This window comes from Pygoscelis adeliae, unplaced genomic scaffold (assembly GCF_000699105.1).
Source record: "Pygoscelis adeliae isolate BGI_AS28 unplaced genomic scaffold, ASM69910v1 Scaffold160, whole genome shotgun sequence".
Lineage (NCBI taxonomy): Eukaryota > Metazoa > Chordata > Aves > Sphenisciformes > Spheniscidae > Pygoscelis > Pygoscelis adeliae.
In genome coordinates, this window is record NW_008824035.1 from 7,198,088 (window position 1) to 7,219,069 (window position 20,982).

The following is a 20,982-nucleotide window of genomic DNA, read 5'->3' on the forward strand; positions in this document are numbered from 1 at the left end:
AGGAATGTCTGCAGGGGAACAGTTCACACTGATAATGCAGCTGAGCAGGTTCTGATGCAGTATGCTGTGCTACTTGGTTTCCATTGGAATTGGCTATAGTTGATTTTGTTGTGTATAATAGTCCCAATCACAAGTTATATTCTGGATGCTATACAAGGTAGGAGAAGAAAAAAAAAGTGCCTATTCCCAATTAAAGAAATTCATAACAATTTAGTATTCTAGCTCTTCAGAACTGTGGGGTTACAATAAAGTCTTAGTTCTGCGAAACAGTATAGGTTATTTTCTGGTCTACAGTGGTCAAAGAAAATGCAAGATACAGTGCTCTGAATAGATTAAAGAACTTGGACTACTGCCTTTCTTACTGCACACATCATTTGTCTTTATCAGAGCAGTTTTCCTCTCAGACTCTAGATGAAGCCTTAGGAAGTATGTCAAATATGAATAATTTGATTTTCTTGACCTACCGGCTCATTGTTGCTCCTGTTTTTTTTTTTAGTCTGTTTCAAGGTGTCTTTCACCTATTCTTGGCTAAGATGACATTTCTATTAATAGTTATAGTAATTGGATCCATTATATTCTGATTATGATCTTGCCTGATCTTTCACTTCAGCTAAAGTGCAGTTGTGACGTTTAGTGGGAACTTCAGCTAGTGGGGAAGATACCTATTTGCCCATGCTTAGATTTCAGTGGCTGCCTGTCAGCACACTTCCTGCCAGTGTGAAGCCTGGAGAAACATAAGTTGTACATCTGTATCTTTAATTTGAGAAGGAAGCAATAAAGAAGAGTTTCATATGTAAACTAATGACTTGTGCAGACCACTTGAGATTTCTCTCTGCTTGGACACACGCAGTTCTCAAAGGTGCTGGTTGGTCATCAAAAGAGACACTTCTGTGTTAAAAATATTGTTTACTTCTTAAATAGTTTTTGTATATTCATTAAAATAGTGCAAGAAGTTTTTTTTTTCAGTGCTATGCTTTCTGAGTTGGATGTATATAACTTTTTCAGAATTATATTTTTATAAATAAAACAAGGTATTTGAAGAGAAATCCCGTGTACTTTATGTCAGTACTGTGATTATCTGACTGTTGCTTATTGCTATAGCTGATGACTTGGGAGTAATCAAGAGTCTCTATTCCTTGACCTACATTCAGTGTGACAACATAAAATCAACTTGGTAGATGAAATTACTGTTTTAGGCTGAGGAATGTTTTTGTGATAATACTTTTGTGAATTAATATGCTGAAATGTTAATATTAAGCCCTTTCATTCTAGTCTAAGCAATATGTACTAGAGAAGTGTAGGATATAATCTTGACGTGATTTAATAACAAAGTATACAATTCTTTTCTAACTTTATGATTACTGTTTTATTCTACATAGCAAATGACACTGGTAAAAACTTTGTTGCCCTTAACATTTTTTTTTTTTTTAATGAAATGACATGAATAAAACTAAGTCTAGTCAATAATTCATGTTTTTCTATACTGATGTATCATGGACTAACAGTTAGGTCTCAGCACTGGGAGTAAAGAGGTTAGATTTTCTTTTCAGTTCTGACACGATTTTGCTATGAAACTTAGGGCAATCTATTACAAAGCAGGATGGAGCCCAACGTGAGATGCAGATGCAGCAGACAGTTTAATTTCTGTCTGTAAATTTTAAGTTCTTGAACAGATGATGACGTGTAAGTGGCATTCAGTTCTGTGGTAAATGAAGGTTTAATCCTGAATGTTTTACTTCGTTTTTAATTTGTTTTACAGAATGTTGTTCCAGCTGAGGTGTCACTTGTTTGTGTAGTAAAGCCAGATGAATTTTGGGATAAGAAGGTTACCCATTTCTGTTTTTGGAAAGAGAAAGATAGACTTGGCTTTGAGGTATGTAGAACTTTTGTCTACTTCAGTCAAAAATACTGTTTCTGGAATACTAGAGTAATTGGATGAAAATTAACGTCTCTCTAAAAATAGTTATATTCCAGATGCTTTGTGGATATCCTTAACGAACTGTTGTGGCCTTTTAATTTTTCCCTCTTTAATAGGAATATTAAATGAAGTACGTCTCAAATTAGAAATGTGTGGCACTTAATTCTTTGCTCAGCAAGAGGATAAAGCTGTTTGATACATACTGTGGATGTTTTGAGTAAGAAACTGTTGTACAGGGTTTAGTGTGAATTTTTTTCATGAGTCTGTAATAGACTGTAGAGATGCATGTTATATGGTGTCACTATATCAGTAGTAACCATTTTGAAGAACATCTTGTTGCTGTTGCATGCATGTTCTCTCATTTTTTGCATTCTTTGACATTAGTAACAAAGGTTATAGGTCCCTTCAGTTTGCCAAATATAAGGTGATACTGTTCTTACCTTGTGAGGCAGAGTATGTACAAGAGATTACATGCTAATGTTAGCAGTTCCATTCTGTCTTTTTGGGAGGTTAATGGAAACCTCAATTTTTCCCTATTTTTAGAAAATTCTCTGTATCATCAATCTTTCCAATAATTTTTGAAGCTAATCTTGTTTGAACTACAACAGGCTTGCTGTGCTCACCAAATACTAAAATGTCTACTTGTTTTGTATAACAAAGCTCTTGGAGAGCCTCTCTTTCGTGAAAGAGGCTGAATAGAAAAGTGTTTTGCAGCCTTGTCTAATGCTGTGTAATTCTTTCTGATGGTAAGGTTATAACATTCTTGAACACTCCTGTAGAAAACTTAGTTCAGGGAAAATGGGAATTGGAAGGTGGCAGCTGAAAGGTTATGTAACTGCTAAATAATATAAACCTAAAGACTCTATCATCCAGATATAATGCTGTTAATTCATATGAATTTTGTCCTCTTAAGTCTTGTATCAATCTTTACCTAGAATAGGTGGCTTCATTGTTTGGAAGCAATTCCTGCATGTGAAAGTGCTCTGAAGGAGTGTGTGGGGGGGTAAGATTCCTATTTTCAATCAGATGACCAAACCCCCCCCCCCCTTTTTTTTTCTTTACATCTGCTTTAAGACTCCTTTTATTACATTACTTCATTTTTTTGTAATCTGCTTCAGAGTCTTATGAATAAGGAAATCCTGCACGTTTGCCTTCAGGTTGTTTATCTTACAGATGAAGATCATATTTTCTTTTTGAGTAGTTCTTTAAAGGCAGATTTGAAAAGTAGCCCAGGTTCAACAGGGCAATCCAAAGAATCCCTGATCAGTGTGTTTGAAAGTCTGCAGCCAGCAAGATACTCACTAATAAAGGTAGTGAAGTGCCTGAAGTTTTGCTAGTGGAAGTGATTCCAACTATGATAATCTTGTGGCTTGCATTACAGTTAAACTCTCTTGGGTTTCACAGATGTCTGTCTGTCTGTCACTTCACCTGAATCTCTTGAGGGGACTGGCAAGGAGGTGTGGTCAAAGTATATTTCTGTCTTGAAGTTCAGCATGTATCAGCTCAGTCATAGCTTCTTTAATCAAAAACATGATTATCAAAAGAAAAAAACACGAGTATGGTGGTGTCCATCTTCTATAAACCAGCCTATTGTTTGGAGCACATCCAAGATGAGAATTAAAAAAGAGACTGAACCAACCATCTGTACTCAAAAGGATGATTTTAAGAGCTTGTGTGACTTAAGTTTGCAATATTCATTTTCACACAGATGCTTTCAGGACATGAGGTAAACACCAAAGTCCAGACAGTGGCAGTAATAAAGGTGAACCCCCCTCTTTAGCAGTCCTTACTGTCTGACTTAGGCTCTCTTTTCCCACATGGTCCTTGGACAAGTTCAGGAAGCCTTTGAAGTTGTGGTATAAAAGAATTTTATACAGTTGTTGTTACTGTGTACATCATGGTATTGCCAATTTAGAAAGTAATCCTCTAGAATAGATTCTTGAATTCTTCTTTAATATGACTCAGCTAGAATCTATTTCTAGACAAATAAGCAGAAAGCCTACAGAAAATATGTTAACGAAGCAGAGATAATTTTACATGGCTATGATAATAAAGGGATTTTTTTGTTTGACTTTAAGGATTGGCTAACAGTCATTAAATGATAATTCTGTAATGAAATTTAGTAAGCTTAGTAATTTTATGAAGCATGTTCTGTGCTAATGATGATGTTGGCATTGTTGGCATAGACCACTGGAGCTGTGTAACTAAATCTTTTGGTTTCTGTTTCTAAATTACTTTTTTCATTACTGATCCATAAACATTTCCCCCTGACCTGAAATTTTGATCTAAGATTCTCTTAAATTAATAGCTCTAAAGTTTTAGGAAGAAGAAAATAATTAAAGTATTAGAGATGCATTTAATGCAAATATATATCAAAATGTGTCAATTGTAAGAAAAGTAGTCAGTGATGTATCATTTTACAAGAAAAATAATCATAGCATTAAAACACAGCAGCTGCTTCCTAGGCAGGAGGAAAACTGCAGATTTGTTCCCTAATGGCTCCTTGTGTCTTGGCTTGATGCATGGGCAGATCAGAAGTTTGTATGAGTACAGGATAATAACAGGTAGTCACTGAATTCTCATTTTGGTTGCTAGGTCTTTGCTCTTGAGTTTCCCTTCCGCCTCATTAGAAGCACTGAAAACAGGGTGAGACTGCTTGCTTGCGCAAGGGGCTACCATCAGCTTTGGGGCAGTTGTCATCTAACTGAGATTGGATAATGAGCAGCTGTTGATACAGAGTTGCTATAGGTGTTTCTAAAAAGACTGTGTGATACCATGGCTTTTGCTTGTTTCTTGCACTTTCTTGAGGTTTTTTGTATTTTTTTTTTTCTGTGCAATAACTCATATTCTTAAATGGCATTCTTCATTAAAGGACAGGGAAAGCTGAGAGAACAGTGGGAAAAATCTTGTGCTTTCCCAGATAATGAAGAATCACCTTTGGTATTAGGCAAGCCTTTGTACTTCACCATTCATTAACTCTTGGTTCTCTGTTACTTGGTTGTGATTAGGAAAACTGGCTCAGTAAAAATGACCCACCTTCTCTGTGTTCCAAATAATATTTGTGTTAGAGATAGTAGTACATCTTTGCTCTATTCCTGATATGAGTGCAGAGCACTGATAAGGCTATGGAAGCCTCTAACTCATGCACAAATCTACAGCTGCAGAATTGTATGTTACTGGCAGTAAAACAAAACAACACCCAACTTGTGTTTTGGATCGCGGGTTAGATTTGTATAGCTACTAGGAAAATGCAGGATTGCTTCTGCACCTGTGAAATAAATATGATCTAAAAATTTAAATGAAAGTATGAAGTCTTTTTATTCTCTTGAGTGTAATCTAATTTTATTTGAAGTAAATGCTGTGTAACTGTGATTTCTAATTTCTAATGGGGCATCGCATCTACCTCTTATTTCCTGCTACCTGATCTGTTTTGAATACCTTGCTTAATATTGCCATATGAAGCCATTAATCACAATGCCTCCCTTTCTATTCAAAGGCAGAGATCCCTTGCTTCAGAGTGAGATGTGGTGATGATGAGTTGCAAAGCACTGAAAGTAAATGTGGGAACTAAGATCAAAAGGCTACTGGGTGGATAAGTACAAAGAGGTGGGCTGATTCAGCTGAGTAAAAAAATGCATATCCTTATTCCTCGTTGGTATTAGTGTTGGTTTTGGACCTGCCTCAGGTCAATTCCCATTCATCCTCCAGCAGAGCTTTCCTCTGTCCCGTTATTCCTCCCTAAAATGCTTATTAGCAACCAGTTCATGTGTTCACAGAAGCAGTTTTTTCGGGTCCTGTGCCCATGCTTCATAACAGGAGAGCTGTCTTAATTCAGTCTTTCAGCTGAAATGTTGCGTATGTTAGAGGGTAATACTTAATACTGTTAATGTTTTTAAATGCATGAAAACAGGGTTTGAATATAGGAATTTCTAACTGTATTTTGGAGGGTTGGAAGGTGTTGCTTTTTGCTTTTTTATTAATGCACTCTACATAGTGATGTGAAACAAATCACTCTTAGTATCTGTAGTGTGTTGTATTTGGTTGTGAGCTTTTCACATGAAGTTAACTAGGATAGCTGGAGGAAAATGTGTACCATAAAAGTAGAAGAAATGTACAAGTTCTGCATATGTTGTAGTTTGTACACAGTGCAAAATTGCCTACAGACTGGTGGGGGGTTTTTTGCATATGCCATTCATACAAGGGAATGGGAGGAAAAATAATCTCTGCGTCTGGTTTAGGTATTAGATTAGTCCTTTGAAAATCAGTTTGTGTCGAAAGCAGAGAGGAGGGAAGTGTGCTTGCTGTTCTTATCCTTGTGGAAATCATGGAGCAAAATTTAAAAGTTCACTTAGGATTGTGAGATAAGAAATGAAGGGCTAGGTGGTTTTAAAAAAAGAAAGAGGAAGGAAAAAAAGGTGGTAAACTACTGGGAACTGGTTGGAAAAATCAGACCTTAGAGTATATAGCAAAAGGATCCTGATAGTCCTGAAGTTCAAAGTCTGAGTAGTTCTAAATGCTTCACGCTTGCACTGTAGCAGATAACAACTCTAAGTCTCTAGTAATAGTGTCAGAAATTTCTTGTGATCATATATCAGCAGAATCTACTGTGCAAAATCTCAAGTCTCTAATGTCAAGTCATCAATATACAGAGGAGTACAGAAACCTAAAAATCACATTTTTCCATGAAAATTTCCTGCATATCAACCTGTTTTTTCCATATACTTGCGTATCAGAATTGCTCTGAAAGAAATACTAGCTAGCTGACTTCCCTTTTTCCATGTTATGTAGCTGAAAAGTAGCTAGTAAGATCTTGTCATTTGCTTAAAAGTTATGGAGTTGGTTAATTAAAAAAACTGGAAAGACTAAATCCAATGCAATTAGACCACAGTTTTTCATATCAGTCCCCAGTTCAAGTAAAGTAACTCTTCTCTGTCTACCTAAGTCAGTGTTACATACCTAAGTAGATACTTACCTTCTCTAGACTAACAATCTTTATTCTGAAAGGGATTAAACACCTGTCATGTGGTTATAGCAATCCTTAATGTTCCAAAATACAAATATCTCCACCCCAAACACTTTTATATGTGCTTTTTTTTGGTGCCATTGGAAACACACTGTGGTCCAGAACTTTCTACTGTGTTACTACAAAAGGTTTTTGTACTGTTCTTGCATTTTCAAATTAACTATTGTTACTACATGTATCTTTATATCTTAGCTCTCAGTGTTCTACTTGGAAATTAATTGTGGCACAATCATCCCCAGTTTATCTTTTAAGAATAATGCCAATAAGCAGAATATTGCTCCACAGAACAAAGAATGAATAACACTTTGTAGGAAATCTTTAATTTTTGTATCAGATCTTCCAGTCCACTGTTTTAATACTGAGGCACCAAAATTTGTAGCTTTCATGGACTTTCCCAAAAATACATATAGGAGTTCCAATTTTTTATCAAAATGATGCTTATTTAAATGCATCTCTCTTTTCATCTGCATGTTTCTTTGTTGCTGCTGTTCTAACACTGGAGGCGATGGGTCCTTTCTTTTAAAAACCTGGGCCAAGTCAGGGAATTGTCCCTGTGGAGCTGGAGTACGTAAGCCTGCGTTTACGTCGTGTTCTAAATTCAGTCCTAACGAAGGGTGTGTTGGAAAGTACCAGGTGGTGTGTGCCTGTTAGTCTCTTCTCCAGGACAGAAAAAAGATAGTGCGCTAATTATTATCATGAGCCCTTGAGGCAAAGGTGAATGAGTGGGCAAAACCTTGAGTGCTCGGAGGTGAAGGAGACAGTTACTGGGAGTGGAGTTGACAGTAAATCTAGTGTATGTCTAGATTCTGCTAGCTGCTCTTGGGTTTCTAGTATGCCAGATTTCTGCATGATACTGGCCAGATAAATATTTAACTTGCGTTTCTCGGTGTAATGTTAAAGGAAATGATCATTGTATAGATTAGTGTTCCATGTTAACAAATATCACGCTATCCTACTTGGTGTTTAATCAAATGGTGTTTCAAAAAATGGATTGAAATAATATTTATCATCAAACAATAGGATTCTTCTCCTCGAGAAGTGGAAGTCTTTGCTTTACAATTCCGTGGCAGTGAATCACTGTCAGACCAGATATACGGGCAGCTATGTTTTGTCTGTTAAAAGTGCCATAGTTATTCTTGGAATATCACCAGGAGAATAGTTGAGGATGTATTTAAGTTCTTCTAGCAGCTGAGTTTGCTAACTAAGCACAGCTAACTTCCAAAAAACACAAATGCCAAAGATGAATCTGATTGTGCTTTAGAAAATAATTAGGATTCACACTTAATTTAAAAAAAAAAAGTTAGTTTTTTATACAAAAGCTGCCTTCAGCGTAGTGTGAAAAATGAACATAGGTGTTCTTCGGCTTGGATTTCTGCACAGGCTGAAGTGCAAAGTTATTCTCGCAGCATCTCTGCCTTGTTCATTGAAGCTTTTCCCATATTTTTCCAAAGCTGTTTGGATATCTAAGCTGCTGGCATAACAAATTGTCAAGAATCAATCCACTGAGAAAACAGCTTTAATACTGAGTCCAAAGGACTTTATCAAAATTTAGCATTTTATACCTATCAACCAGGCTGTGAGTGGGGAAGATCTGTCTGGGCTTCCCAGTGTTTCTTGGCAGAATTTTTGGGAAACGAACAAAACCCCCTCTACTTACAGCTGTTTGAATGAAATTTGTCCAAAACTACCAGTCGGCGACCAGATAAGTATGATCAGCTTTTAGCATGCTTTATTAATGTTCTTTTAAAAAAATGTATTTTAGGAATAATAGATTCTTATGTTCCAGTAAGTAAGTGAAAAAAAGTATTAAATATTTTGATGCTGGTTTATTAAAATTAGTAAATGGGGCAGTGATGTTCTGTTTCTGTTGAGTAAATACCTTAATATACTCTTAGAGTAGCTACATTTGTAGTCAATTACATTGCAGTGTAACAAATCGGAACAGATAATTTGAACATTATATATATTATTGTATGCATAAATGTTCTTGCCATTAGTTGCATTTCTGTCACTTTTACATAACATCAGATAGCTAATACTCTGTATAATATATACATTCTATTATTCTTAGAATCTTTTTCTAAAGATGCATCTAATTTCATACTAGCATTACTTGGTACCCACATGATCATGAGGGTTACTTAAAATAAGTGAGAAACTGTGGCACGTGTTGTTAATGCACTTTCAGCCCATATAAACTTCTCAGTAGTTGGGCACACCTAGTAAGAATTCTTTACAAAGAATTGTGAACTTGGTCAGACTTTTTGGTTGTTGGATATTAGGTTGCTTGAAGTGTAAAAAAACCAAACCAAGAAAAAACAAGCAAACAAAAAAACTCCCAAAAATCAAACAAAAAACCCCAAACCCAAAAACAGACTAACAAATTGTAAGCGGTATAGATATGTGTATGTAATGAATTATTTTCTCCTTTTTCATAAATGATTTTGTCAGGATTGGCTTTTCTCTGTTCTGTGAAATTCAGAGCATTTTTAGGTTTAGTGTTGTGTAAATGACAGGTAATAATAAATATTTTTTCTAAGCGATGACACCAATTATTCTTTTAAACTAAATCTGATTTTTAAGACCTTTTTACTCCTGAGATTAAAAATAGGATTTAGTCCCCTTACAGTGCTTCTGTACCTATTTCACAGTATAAAGATTTTGCTCTAATAATAGATGTAAAATATTACCATTCAATTTGTTTAGATAATTTTCTTAATTTATCCCAGATCTGGAATATATTACTCATTGATACCAAGCTATGAAGATTAATACAGATATTTACTTCTCTCAGAAGATAATCTGCTTAGATTTCACTTATTGAAATTTTGTATTCTCAAAGGACATGTGTCTTGTGTTCTTCTGGAAAGTAACTGCTCCTTTTTAGATTCAGTAGTGTGGCTGTTGTGCTATTACATGCTTAAGAAAAAAATGCCTTGTTACTGAAATCTTACACCATCTTGGCTTCCAATAGCTCCTGGGTTTGACTCTGTGACATTTGTATTAAAGAGCTTTGTCATTTCTTCCCTCAAGAAAGAAAGTTCAGATGGATGTTTTTAACATTTTGGGGACTCTTTTACATGTCCTGTTGAATATCCAGAATTCCCCTCTGATCTTGAAATCTGCCTCTATCTCATTGCAGATGGTCAATGAAAATAATTGCAAAAAACCCAGCAAATGACGTAGAGAGAGAGGTCAGCTTTGTACAAACAGTATTCAAAGCTCTTTTATTATCAAAGATCAGTGTTAGTGGCACTGTTGCACGGGTCAAAGTCATGTTACTAGAAAAAATAACGTCTCACTCCTGAGAAATAAGGGAATTTTGCAGTTGAAACACAAGACTGTGCAGTACATGGGGTTTTTTTTTGTTTTGTTTAAAAAGGTTGTTTTGATTTTATTAAAAAATACAGCACTTTTACTTCTCCCAAAGCATTGTTCTCAGTTATTTCTGCAAAGGCTTTCGCAATGTTTTAGCAGGCTTTGTACAAAGCAAGTTTGCTGATTAGAGTAGAGCAATGATGAGAGCTGCTACTGCTCTTCTAGGTTTTAAAAAGAACCGAGTACAGAAGATGATGATAGGGACTCTGGTCGGTAGCAAACAGGACATATTTGAAACCTACTACCACTGTCACCTTATTAGCTGTCACTGTTGTTGGAAGTGGGTGGCTCAAGTGGGAAGAGAAACAAAGATTTAAGGATTCAATAATTTATACTTTCTTTCTGTCTTACCATCTGTCCAGATCTATTAATGTCTCCCTTAGGGAATTTAAGCTGTTCACTTTGACATCCAACCGTAGTCTGCTGTCCAAAGGTTTTTACTTTGGATTAAGAAAACTTTTTTTTTCCCCCTGGAGCCAACGTAGTAAGATGACTTTGGGGGGGAAAAAAAAAAAAATCAGTCCAGTTGCAAGCAAACAGTGGGATATTTCTTTTTTTATAACTATAAATGGTCTTCATTTGTAACTGTGTCCTATCCAAGAGTATTGAAAGCTGGTCAAGCAATAGAAAGCCATCATTCTCTTCACAGAGGGTGGAGAAAATAAAGATGTTCTCTGTGGTCAGTGGTCTAGTGCAGTTTGGTAATGATAACTTTAGAGGGAAGGATGACAAATAATTCTAAGTATGCTGTTAATGAAGTATTAAACTATTGAGGTTTTTGAAGAACCCATGTGACTAAGCTTTGTGAAGCACAACAGACAATATGTTGAAGTGTGAAATTCAAATGCAAAGGTGGAATGCTAATTCATAAAGGAAAATTTTTTTCAGGATGTGGTAATTTGACATTTATTTTCACAAAAGGTCAAAGACAATTACTGTGATTGGATTTTGAAAAGTTTTAGGAATCTGTGGCAGCAAAAGTTTGCATGCTATAGGTGCTCAACTGAAGGTAGAATTCATGTCTAAAAGAGAAGTGTCTTCTCCCTGTGCAACATCACACCTAGTGTTTTTCAACTTTTTTTTTCCTTTGGCTTTTGGTCTATGTTCTTATGGACTATTAATCTGTAGTAGCTGATTAAAACAGTATTTCAGAAGCTTCAGAGAGGCAAATTGCACTTTTGACACCTAGAAATATCAAAGTTACTAAATTAAAGCATATGGAGGGTGTTACATTAGCACTGCCACTTGTCTAGATCTAGAACAAGAGCTAAATTCTGTTCAGGAGCCTCCCTTCTGCCACCATCTTGTCAAAATTCAAATGTTTAGTTTTTGAAGTCTTCAGACAGGATTTCTGCAGTTATCCCAGTGAACAGTCAATAAACAGTTTGAGAAACAAACAGTTTTTTAAAAAAAGAAATCTAGAGAATGAGTGGTTTTTGGAGCAACGTCTTAAGTTACAACAAGGCTTACTATTGAGGTGGAAGTTCTTCTTTTTCAAAATTTTTCTAATGAGGTGCAAAAGAAATTTGTTCTTTGACCAAATCTCACTTGTGGGGCTGGTTTTTTGTGGGAGAATTATTTTCTCATATAGCTAATATATTTGTAACAGGCAGGTTTTGCTTTGCAGGAAAATTTTTTTTTTTAAATGTTTCCCTGCTACAAGTTTGTAAAGCATATCCCCTGCCCCCTTTCCTTCCTGAAGGATCTCGGCTAAAAAAATCAGAAATAAGTGGTCTCAATGCAGTCCATCCTTTTCTTCAGGCTATTTGTTTCTTTTAGAACCGGTATTTCAGTGATACGAAGCAACTGCCCTATTTACTTTAGTTTCCATACCAAAATGTCCTGATTGAGTACATTAATTTTCTCCTTTTTTATGAACTCATAGAGATGAAAAGAGAATGTAAAAATGACCTAAAATGTAAATGTGTGCCTATAGAAGGAAGAACAAAGGCTTTATTTTTCTTGGACCTAGAGTCATCTGGGGTTTGGACTGGTTACTGGCATTACTTAAAGAAACTACAAGCTAATTCAATTTATGGCAGCTACGTACCATTAAGAATACAGGAGAATAGCTGCTGAATATTGCTGGAAGATGTTCCTGTACATTAAATATTAGACCATTTGTTTGGAACTACTCTGGATTCTTTAGTTGTAAGAATGGAAAAATCACAGAGTAATTCCAGTTGGAAGGGACCTCAGGAGGTCTGTGGTCCAACTTCCTGCTCAAAGCAGGATCATCTGTGAGATTAGATCAGGTTACTCAGGGCTTTATCCATTTGGACCTTGAAAAACTTCCAAGGATGGAGGCTGCGCAACCTCTGCTTTCAGTTTTTAAAGATGACCAATGGTTGTCGACTTGAATGGCTTTTGATCTCAAAACCTGTCTCAGAAACGTAGTATTTTCATTAATGATTTGATATATCAAATTGGTTTAGTGATCTAAACAGGTCTGAACTATCCTGAAGGAGTGGAAGACAAAACCCTTGAGGTAATTTTAAGGAGAAAGCCCGTAAGTCTAGCATGGGTTTTCTGTTTTCCAGTGTCTGCAGGAATACTGAGCTGGACTAGAAGTAGAAGGCTCTTTCCAGTTGGCTCTTTCCGCATATTCTTGTCCCCTGCAAGGACTATATTCACTAAAAATAGATCACGTGGTGTATGACTTAAGAAGCATCAGTTACCATCAAGAAAACAGATATCCAAGAAACTTGTTTCTTTTTCCTATTGTAAATAGACAAGGCGGTACAGATGATGCTCTTACAGGATTATGCATGAGATATACACTGCATATCAAAATTACCTGTCTATTTTAGTCCCATGTTAATTGCAACCAGCCATTTAAACATTTAGCAGTAAAAGGATCACTTTCTCTGAATCACAGAAAGATCTGCTCAGTACCTCTGGACACACTTAACACACCTTCTTGGGCACTTAAGGAAAACTATAAGCATTACTTACAAGTGTACCTAAAATTTCTTTTATTGTTGCAGGTTATTTTAGTATCTGCTAACAAGTTGACTCGATATATAGAACCATGCCAACTAACAGAAGATTTTGGAGGAACTCTCACCTATGATCACATGGATTGGCTGAATAAGAGACTGGTTAGTTTTTGTTTTCTTTTTTTTCCCAAATGTCTCATTCTTGAGCCATGAATTTTTATTTGTGTAGGAACTGCTAAGTGTGTAGAAATTGTCATATGTGTAGTAGTGCAGTTCAAATGCATGAATAGTCTTATCATGATAACTAACACTGGATTTGCTCAGGGGATGATAAAGCTAATGTAGGCAATTTGTTGAACCAACACGTTCCTTAATGAAGCTCTCTTGTAGACCCTCATTCTAGAAGAGCCTGAGTGTATGGTATAGTCGCTACAAAGGGAGATTGTTTGGCTGCTGATAGGAGAAATCCAAAACAAGGAGGAAATACTTGGACTCTGCAGATCCTCTGAGGTTTTCTCTTAGGTCTTGGTTCCTGTGGACTGAGAGCCAGGTTTTAAGCTGTCCTACACTAAAACCTCTGTCAGTGCAGTTTCCCCAGTAGATACAGAGATGCAGTAAATGTCTAGGAGCAAATACACCCCTAAATCATTAATAGACACAAATTGTTTAAGCAACTGTTGGTTGTGCATAGCACTCCAGAATGTTTTTAATCTGTTCTTTATTGATAGTTGTTTTTCAGTTACTTAAATTGAATTTTCAAAACGATATTTAGTCTTCAATGAAACAGTGTCTTCCTTTCCCATGCACTCTATTCTTAAAATGTGCATCTCCTTCTCGGATCTCCAGGTGGGATCCTGGACAAGGAATACTCTACAGTGTGTCCCAACCGCAACTGCCCAAAGCCTTCAAACATACCCTGCAGCCAATCTCACAGCAGTACTTCCCTCAAGAAATTTGAGGGCTTACACCATGTGTACCATGTTTCTTTTTTGCTGAATCTCAGCAAATTGTGTGTACAGACCCAAGGGCTGAGAGCACACCATCTGCTGTGCAGCTTTTGGTCTTTGCATGGCCTTTATATGTGCATGGATTAAGGCAAGGCAGCTTGTTTCTTTTCTTCTGTGCCTGAACTGAGAGCGCCTGGACATGGGAGGGAAAGGAAATCTAGTATTTTAATTGTCCTTCATTTTTGTCTGGTATATACAAATCTGGCTTTTACTCACTTATTCCTGCATTCATAAAATTCGTAAGGACAGTACTTCCACTCTGGCTGGTACTTCTGCTTTATATTTGGTTCAGACTACAACCGAAAATTTCTTTCCCCTGTCTCTCCTCTCGTGCCTCGTTTCACTTGTTTTGTATATTAATAAAGAACCTCCTCTATTGCAACTACTGAATTCTGAAACTAGACTAGAGGGCAGAAAGGTTATTTAAGGTACTAGCTGAAAAATAGTTTCCAACTGTTTATACATTTTAATTCCATGGATTTTTTTTTCCTTTTGTAACAACTGAATTTAATTTGTATTTTATAAACCACTCTCATATAAATTGGCTTTTAAGAGCTGTCCACCTCATCCTTTTTGATTTTCCTGAATTTTAAGTAGTCCTAGATAGATTAAGGAAGGTTCATCTGCAGGCTATTAATTAATAATTCATTGACACCAAAAAGACCTGAAAGTTATTGCACATGTCACTTATGGCACACGATCATGCTCAGTTCTGTTTAAAAAAAAAAAACAAACACCAAAACAAACACCACCACCCCCCCCCCCCCCCCCACCCCCCCCCCCACCACCCCCCCCCCCCCCCCCCCCCAATCCCAACCCAAGTCAGGTACAGAGGAATCATCTGAATCATACTCATTGTCTGACTATACAGGCCTTGTTATCTGAGATCAGAAGCCCCTATATTCAAAGAAACTGATGAGGGTATTTCTTTCTATATAATACATCTTTCTTTTATCTTAGTTATTCATTACAGTATAGCCCATATTAGTAGTGATTAAAAGCTGGAATCTTCACAAAGTTGATTATTTTAATCCATTCAAGTGAGCTGTCAGATGCCTGTTAACATGCCTTGATTCTCTAGCCTTTTTCTTAAGATTTACTTAAAGGCTTCAGTGAAGATGTAGAATAAATATGTCCATAAGAACTTACAGGTTTTGCAAAAATCTCAAAATTTTTCAGTATTTCAGAATTCAGTCAATCTTTATTATATTCAGTGTAACATTTACTATCTCTCTAAGGAATCTTAGTGCTCTTAAGTATTCCCTGAACAAAACTTTATATTTTCTACTCTTTCTACCCTACCATCTGAATGTTGGGAAATAATTACACTGTGTAGAGATCGAAGTATACTAACAGAACTAGTGGATAAATTTGCACTGATGCCTTCAATGCTGTCACATAATTTTCACTTCTTAAATTAAAATCTGTCTCTTATTTAGGTATTTGAAAAGTTCACGAAAGAATCAACATCCTTACTGGATGAACTTGCTCTAATTAACAATGGAAGTGATAAAGGAACTCAACAAGAAAAAGAGAGGTGTGTAGTTCACTTTTTGAAACCAATGCTTTTGGATTATAAAATTTCACTGGAAACCCAAACAATATTGAAAATATGATATGCCTTAAATATTTTGAAATGTGTAAAGAAATTCTGAAAGTTTATAATGTAGACTACAAAATTCATCAGTGTGTGTATAGATGGATGCTCATTTGCCTATTGGCTACATGCAGCTGCACTTCTGTTTTGATACAATGATTTGAAAAAGTGAGGACGAGTGAGGAAGGAAACATGCAGTCTCTTAACGGCATCAGGTAGCTGTGGCCTCAGTTGAAGTTTTTAGTGCTACTGTAATACAAATTATTAATAATGTGTTTGTTTAAGTAATTATTAAGTTTATTATTATTAATAATGTGTTTGTTACTTTATTCAAGATCAATAGATTTGAACTTCCTTCCATCAGTTGATCCTGAGACAGTATTGCAGACAGGTATAGTAAGTCGAAAAATTATAATGTTGGTCAAGTAACATTATTCATTTTTAAGCCCCAAGTGAAAGCACAGAGGGCACAATAATTATCTTAGCCATCATCACAATGTAACAAGCTTATCAATTTATGTCATCTTTGTTGGGTTTAAAAAAAAAGTGATGTTAACAAATAAATGGAAGAACTCCAAATGTCTTTTTAAAAGTAGTTTTTAATAATCCTGATAACATCTTTACAGTATTACCATAATTGATACGTTTTATTTTGAGAATACATTGTTTCTAGATGATGTCAATATGTTGGCCTTATAGAATGAATTCGTCTCAGTAGCCACCAACTGGTTACAATACAGATAGCATTTTCCTACGCAATTCTGATAATTTGCATCAGCCTAGTTCTGAGCTGACCATCTGTAAAAGTGAAGCATACAGTCTTCTGATTCTTTGCTGCTTAGACTCTCCCTTGAGCATTAAACAATTTGGGGTTCTTTGATTGAAATGGGTTTTTTAGGGTGAATTTCCTATTGGCAAAAAAGTATAATAGCACTGTTGATTTGGGCTAGAAATTTGCTTAAAGATTTGTGCCTTTGTAGAATAGGAAGTAATGCATACAGTTAAGGTGGTGATCAGAGTCTGAGTGCTCAGAATCCTTATCTTATAGCCTCTTACAAACTAATGTGTGGATCACATGTAATATTTGCCACAGAGAACTACTGGCTTTACATGCCCTCTGTGTAAAATTTTAGCTTATTTAGATGCGGAATAATATTGTTTGAGTTAAAAGGTGGAACAATAGTTCCTTGGTGTGGTCTTTAAAGTTTTTAAAATACGAAGTGTCTGTAGACACTGTTACTAGGTTTTAGTCTAATTGTGTATCATCCTCTAATGGTAAGATTTTTGTGGAAAAAAACAACACTTCAATTTTGTGTATGTAGATGGTTCCCAAGAACGTTAGTTTATGTGCATTCTCTGTTTTCTTAATTATGGCATCATTAATTTTTTTTTTTGAGCTATGAAGTTTAATAACTTTAATTAAATCATGGGAGTTCCTAAGAGGTAACCTTTCTCTTTGTTAGATTCACTGTATTGAAAGTTTGAGAATAAAAAATTAAATCTCCCCAATTAAACTTTCCTAACTCTTAAGGGTAAATATGAACAAACTGAGGTTTTAGGTAAAAGACTTCTGTCTTCCATAGTTACAAGTACTGTTGCTTTCACAAGCTCCAAATCCACATATAAAGTATAGTTCTTAGAATTTGATAAGAATCTGTTTTAAAAAAAAGTTTTTACCTTGAAAATGTTAATTCTTTATTGCTGAAACAAAAATTCAAAATTATCCCATTAGAACTACGACTTGTAAAAGCCTTTAAGTCTGTTTGCCCTGCAGCTATCTGTGCCTATCTGTGTAGTATTATAAAAGATGAAATCCAAGATGTTTATTTCCATAGTATGGCAAAATGTATTTGAATTCTTTAGACATGTTAATTTCACAATAATATATAGTGAGTAATTTAAAGTTGCTTGCTGCAATCTCCAAAGCCCTTGGCATTTTATTTGTCTAGATAATACCAGTTGAATTCAGAGTCTATTTTTCTGCATTTTCCTTGAGGTATTACAATTTCTATTCTAGTGGTAATTTTTTTTCTTTTAGTGAACTGGCATGTTACCATTTTAAGACCTGCAGAACTGATGATGTGGAATTGGCAGATTTGCACTTTTACACCAGTATTTGTTCAGTGACCAAACACTTTTATTTGCTAACTTGTTCATCGAGCTTTTGGGGAACAAATTGATGATCTGGGTTTACTGGTAGTGTGGTGTTTACATCCTGAAAACTTTACCACAACTTAACAATAACATTCTTCAAACAGTTTAAACAGAGGATTAAATAGTCAAAACATACTATTTTTGCGTATACGAAAGTCATTACACTCTAGAGAGTCTGTACCCTGATATGGTGCTTAAGAGCACAAAGAAAAAGGTGAGAAAAAATTATTGATCAAAATACTTAGTATTCGGCTCCACACTTTCTATGAAAGTTTTGTACATGTTATAAAAATCCTGGAAGATAACAGAGAAATTATATACTCAGTTTGTTAGTGCTTCTAGATCATTCATTTAATCTAAGAATATGAATTGTTTGAGAGAAATGCTTTGGATGCAACACAGTATTTTGAAGTAAACCAGAATACTTATACTTGTTTCAGACTCAAGATTATGCTTTGCATTTGTTTCTTTACATTAATCAATACTATTGTCAATATGAATGTTAAAGTGACAGTATCTCTTTTATATATCTAAAATATACCACATGATTTCTACCCTATTTTATGACTGATACAACCCCACAAACTGTGGTCAGTGCTCTGCATGAAATGGTATCATTAAATGTGCCCAGTGCATGAAAGATCATTAGCTGCAAAAATGTACCACCAGATGGTCTAAAAGCAGGCATGCTTACTAATAATTTTTGTGCTTGTTTTTTGAATCTAAATTAACCATATCATATGTATTCTTAAAGGTCATGAGTTACTATCTGAGTTACAACAGCGTCGATTCAATGGTTCAGATGGCGGGGTATCCTGGTCTCCAATGGATGATGAACTACTTGCTCAGCCACAGGTCATGAAGCTACTAGACTCACTCAGAGAGCAATACACCCGCTACCAGGAAGTTTGCAGGCAACGTAGCAAGCGCACACAACTAGAGGAGATTCAGCAGAAGGTAATGCAGGTAAGCTTGGAGTTGTTCTTGAATACTGTGAGGCGGAGGTTTGAGCTCAAGCCTCAGACCGTGTTTCTTGCAAAACTTAGAATCAGAGGTGAGAGCTTCATGCTTCCTTTCACTTCTCAAACTGCAACATGCTAGCTTCACTTGATGCTTTACATAGTGGCTACCACAGTGCCTTTCCAAAGGCTGTTCTGATACTTGGAGGTGATTAGAAACGTGCTCTCTTCACATCACACTGAAGAACCTTCACATTGTCCCTTTGTTGCGTACTGTGGCAGTGTACTTCTACGTTGTCAGAGGGTCAAATGCCTGATCTGTTAGCAAAGAGAGGAACATTCACAAATGAGACAAATTTTACTATAATTTTGCTTGAGAGCTGGAAACCTTCCCCTGCCCATGTTGTTTTAAGTTCTGTTACTGAAGATAATCCATTATTTATTCCTTTATTTGTCTAATGCTTGGTGTTTAACTTAAAATGATTAAACTCTCTGTATTTCAAGGCTACCCTGACCATAATGAATACAAATCTTCCCTAATCAATCATGTGTTAAAGGTCATAATGAATTGCTTTGGTCCTTTGGAAACAGGCATGTAATTAGCACTTTCAACATTTTCTCGGTAGAGTCTCGGTAGAGAAAATCAAGGAAATGGAATTAATTTATTCCTCTTGTGTTTATTACTTGAAATTAAACTTATATGTTTTTAAGCTTCTGTATAGTTTGAATATGCATAAAATGGAATGGATATTGCTTTTAACCTTTCAACATTGACATTTCTAATAAATGAGAAGTGCAAATCAAGTGCTTGCACTTCACAGAGTTCCAGGTATGGGTAAAGATAAAAGTGAATCAATCTTGTTATTTCTGGCAGTAAAAATATAAATCTACTGAGGAAATAATTTTACTTTATGTAGTCATTCAGATTATTATAAAAATATAAAAAAATCAAATGCCATCTTTTGATATTTTGAGCTGGAAATAATAGAAATATATACGAGATGAAAATAGTACTATATAGAACGTATTACCACGGCTGTGGGTATAATCAGGTGAGATTTTTTTTTTCCTGTGTAAGTTACAGTGGTTGAACAAGATGTGCTGATTGAAATGAAATTTATAACATACTTCGGCAAACTGACATTGTTAATGCATTTAAATAGACTTGTTTACTTGGGCATCAGCCTTATTTTGCAATATTTGTATTAGAAATAGTTTTTCGTTTGCTCTGTCTATGCTATGGATGCTACATAGTAAGTGAACTGAGTCTCAGTACACAGGAAAAATGTGTTTCACTGTTTTACCGAGCTAATCAGTTTTATAAAGTGCATTTAAAAGCTCTCTAAATGGCATACAAATGTATGGGAAGAACTTACTAAATCTAGAAATTGATTTGGTTTGCTTTTGGTTTACGGGGAAAAAATTAGGCTAACAGAAAAGTAAGAAGATAATGATGGGCTGGAAGAAACAGATAGAGGCAAAGTGCCATGGAATTTATTTTGCCAAAACAAACAGAAGTTGGAGTAAAACATGCTTGCAGTATTTTCAGTTGGAATGGGTGTGTACATAGAAAGTTTTCCCCTTGTGTTGCTGATTGATTTTTTTTTAATGTTGTTTTTTTTTTTTAGTGTTTTGATTTCCTGTTAGCTTTCATTACAATTACATTCCTATTTCATAGAATCATAGAATTGTTTAGGTTGGAAGAGACCTTTAAGATCATCAAGTCCAACCGTTAACCTAGCACTGCCAAGTCCACCACTAACCCACGTCCCTAAGCACATCTACACGTCTTTTAAATACCTCCAGGGATGGTGACTCAACCGCTTCCCTGGGCAGCCTGTTCCAATCTTTAACCACTCGTTCAGTAAAGACATTTTTCCTCACGTCCAATCTAAACCTCCCCTGGCGCAACTTGAGACCATTTCCTCTCGTCCTTTCGCCAGTTACTTGGGAGAAGAGACCAACACCCACCTCGCTACAACCTCCTTTCAGGTAGTTGTAGAGAGC

At 35.7% G+C, this 20,982-nt stretch overlaps 1 protein-coding gene across 3 annotated transcripts in view; it reads left to right on the forward strand.

Moving 5' to 3' along the window:
* Positions 1 to 20,982, forward strand: part of SESTD1 (SEC14 and spectrin domains 1) — a 60,515-nt gene that overhangs the window by 21,149 nt on the left and 18,384 nt on the right. For 2 of the 3 annotated variants that reach the window (XM_009332329.1, XM_009332337.1), the window contains 5 exons: positions 1,760 to 1,873; positions 13,307 to 13,420; positions 15,705 to 15,802; positions 16,198 to 16,253; positions 18,771 to 18,982. In XM_009332329.1, the coding sequence (XP_009330604.1) occupies positions 1,760 to 1,873; positions 13,307 to 13,420; positions 15,705 to 15,802; positions 16,198 to 16,253; positions 18,771 to 18,982 (594 nt within the window). The remainder of the gene's footprint in view (positions 1 to 1,759; positions 1,874 to 13,306; positions 13,421 to 15,704; positions 15,803 to 16,197; positions 16,254 to 18,770; positions 18,983 to 20,982) is intronic. The other variant, XM_009332344.1, reaches the window with a different exon arrangement.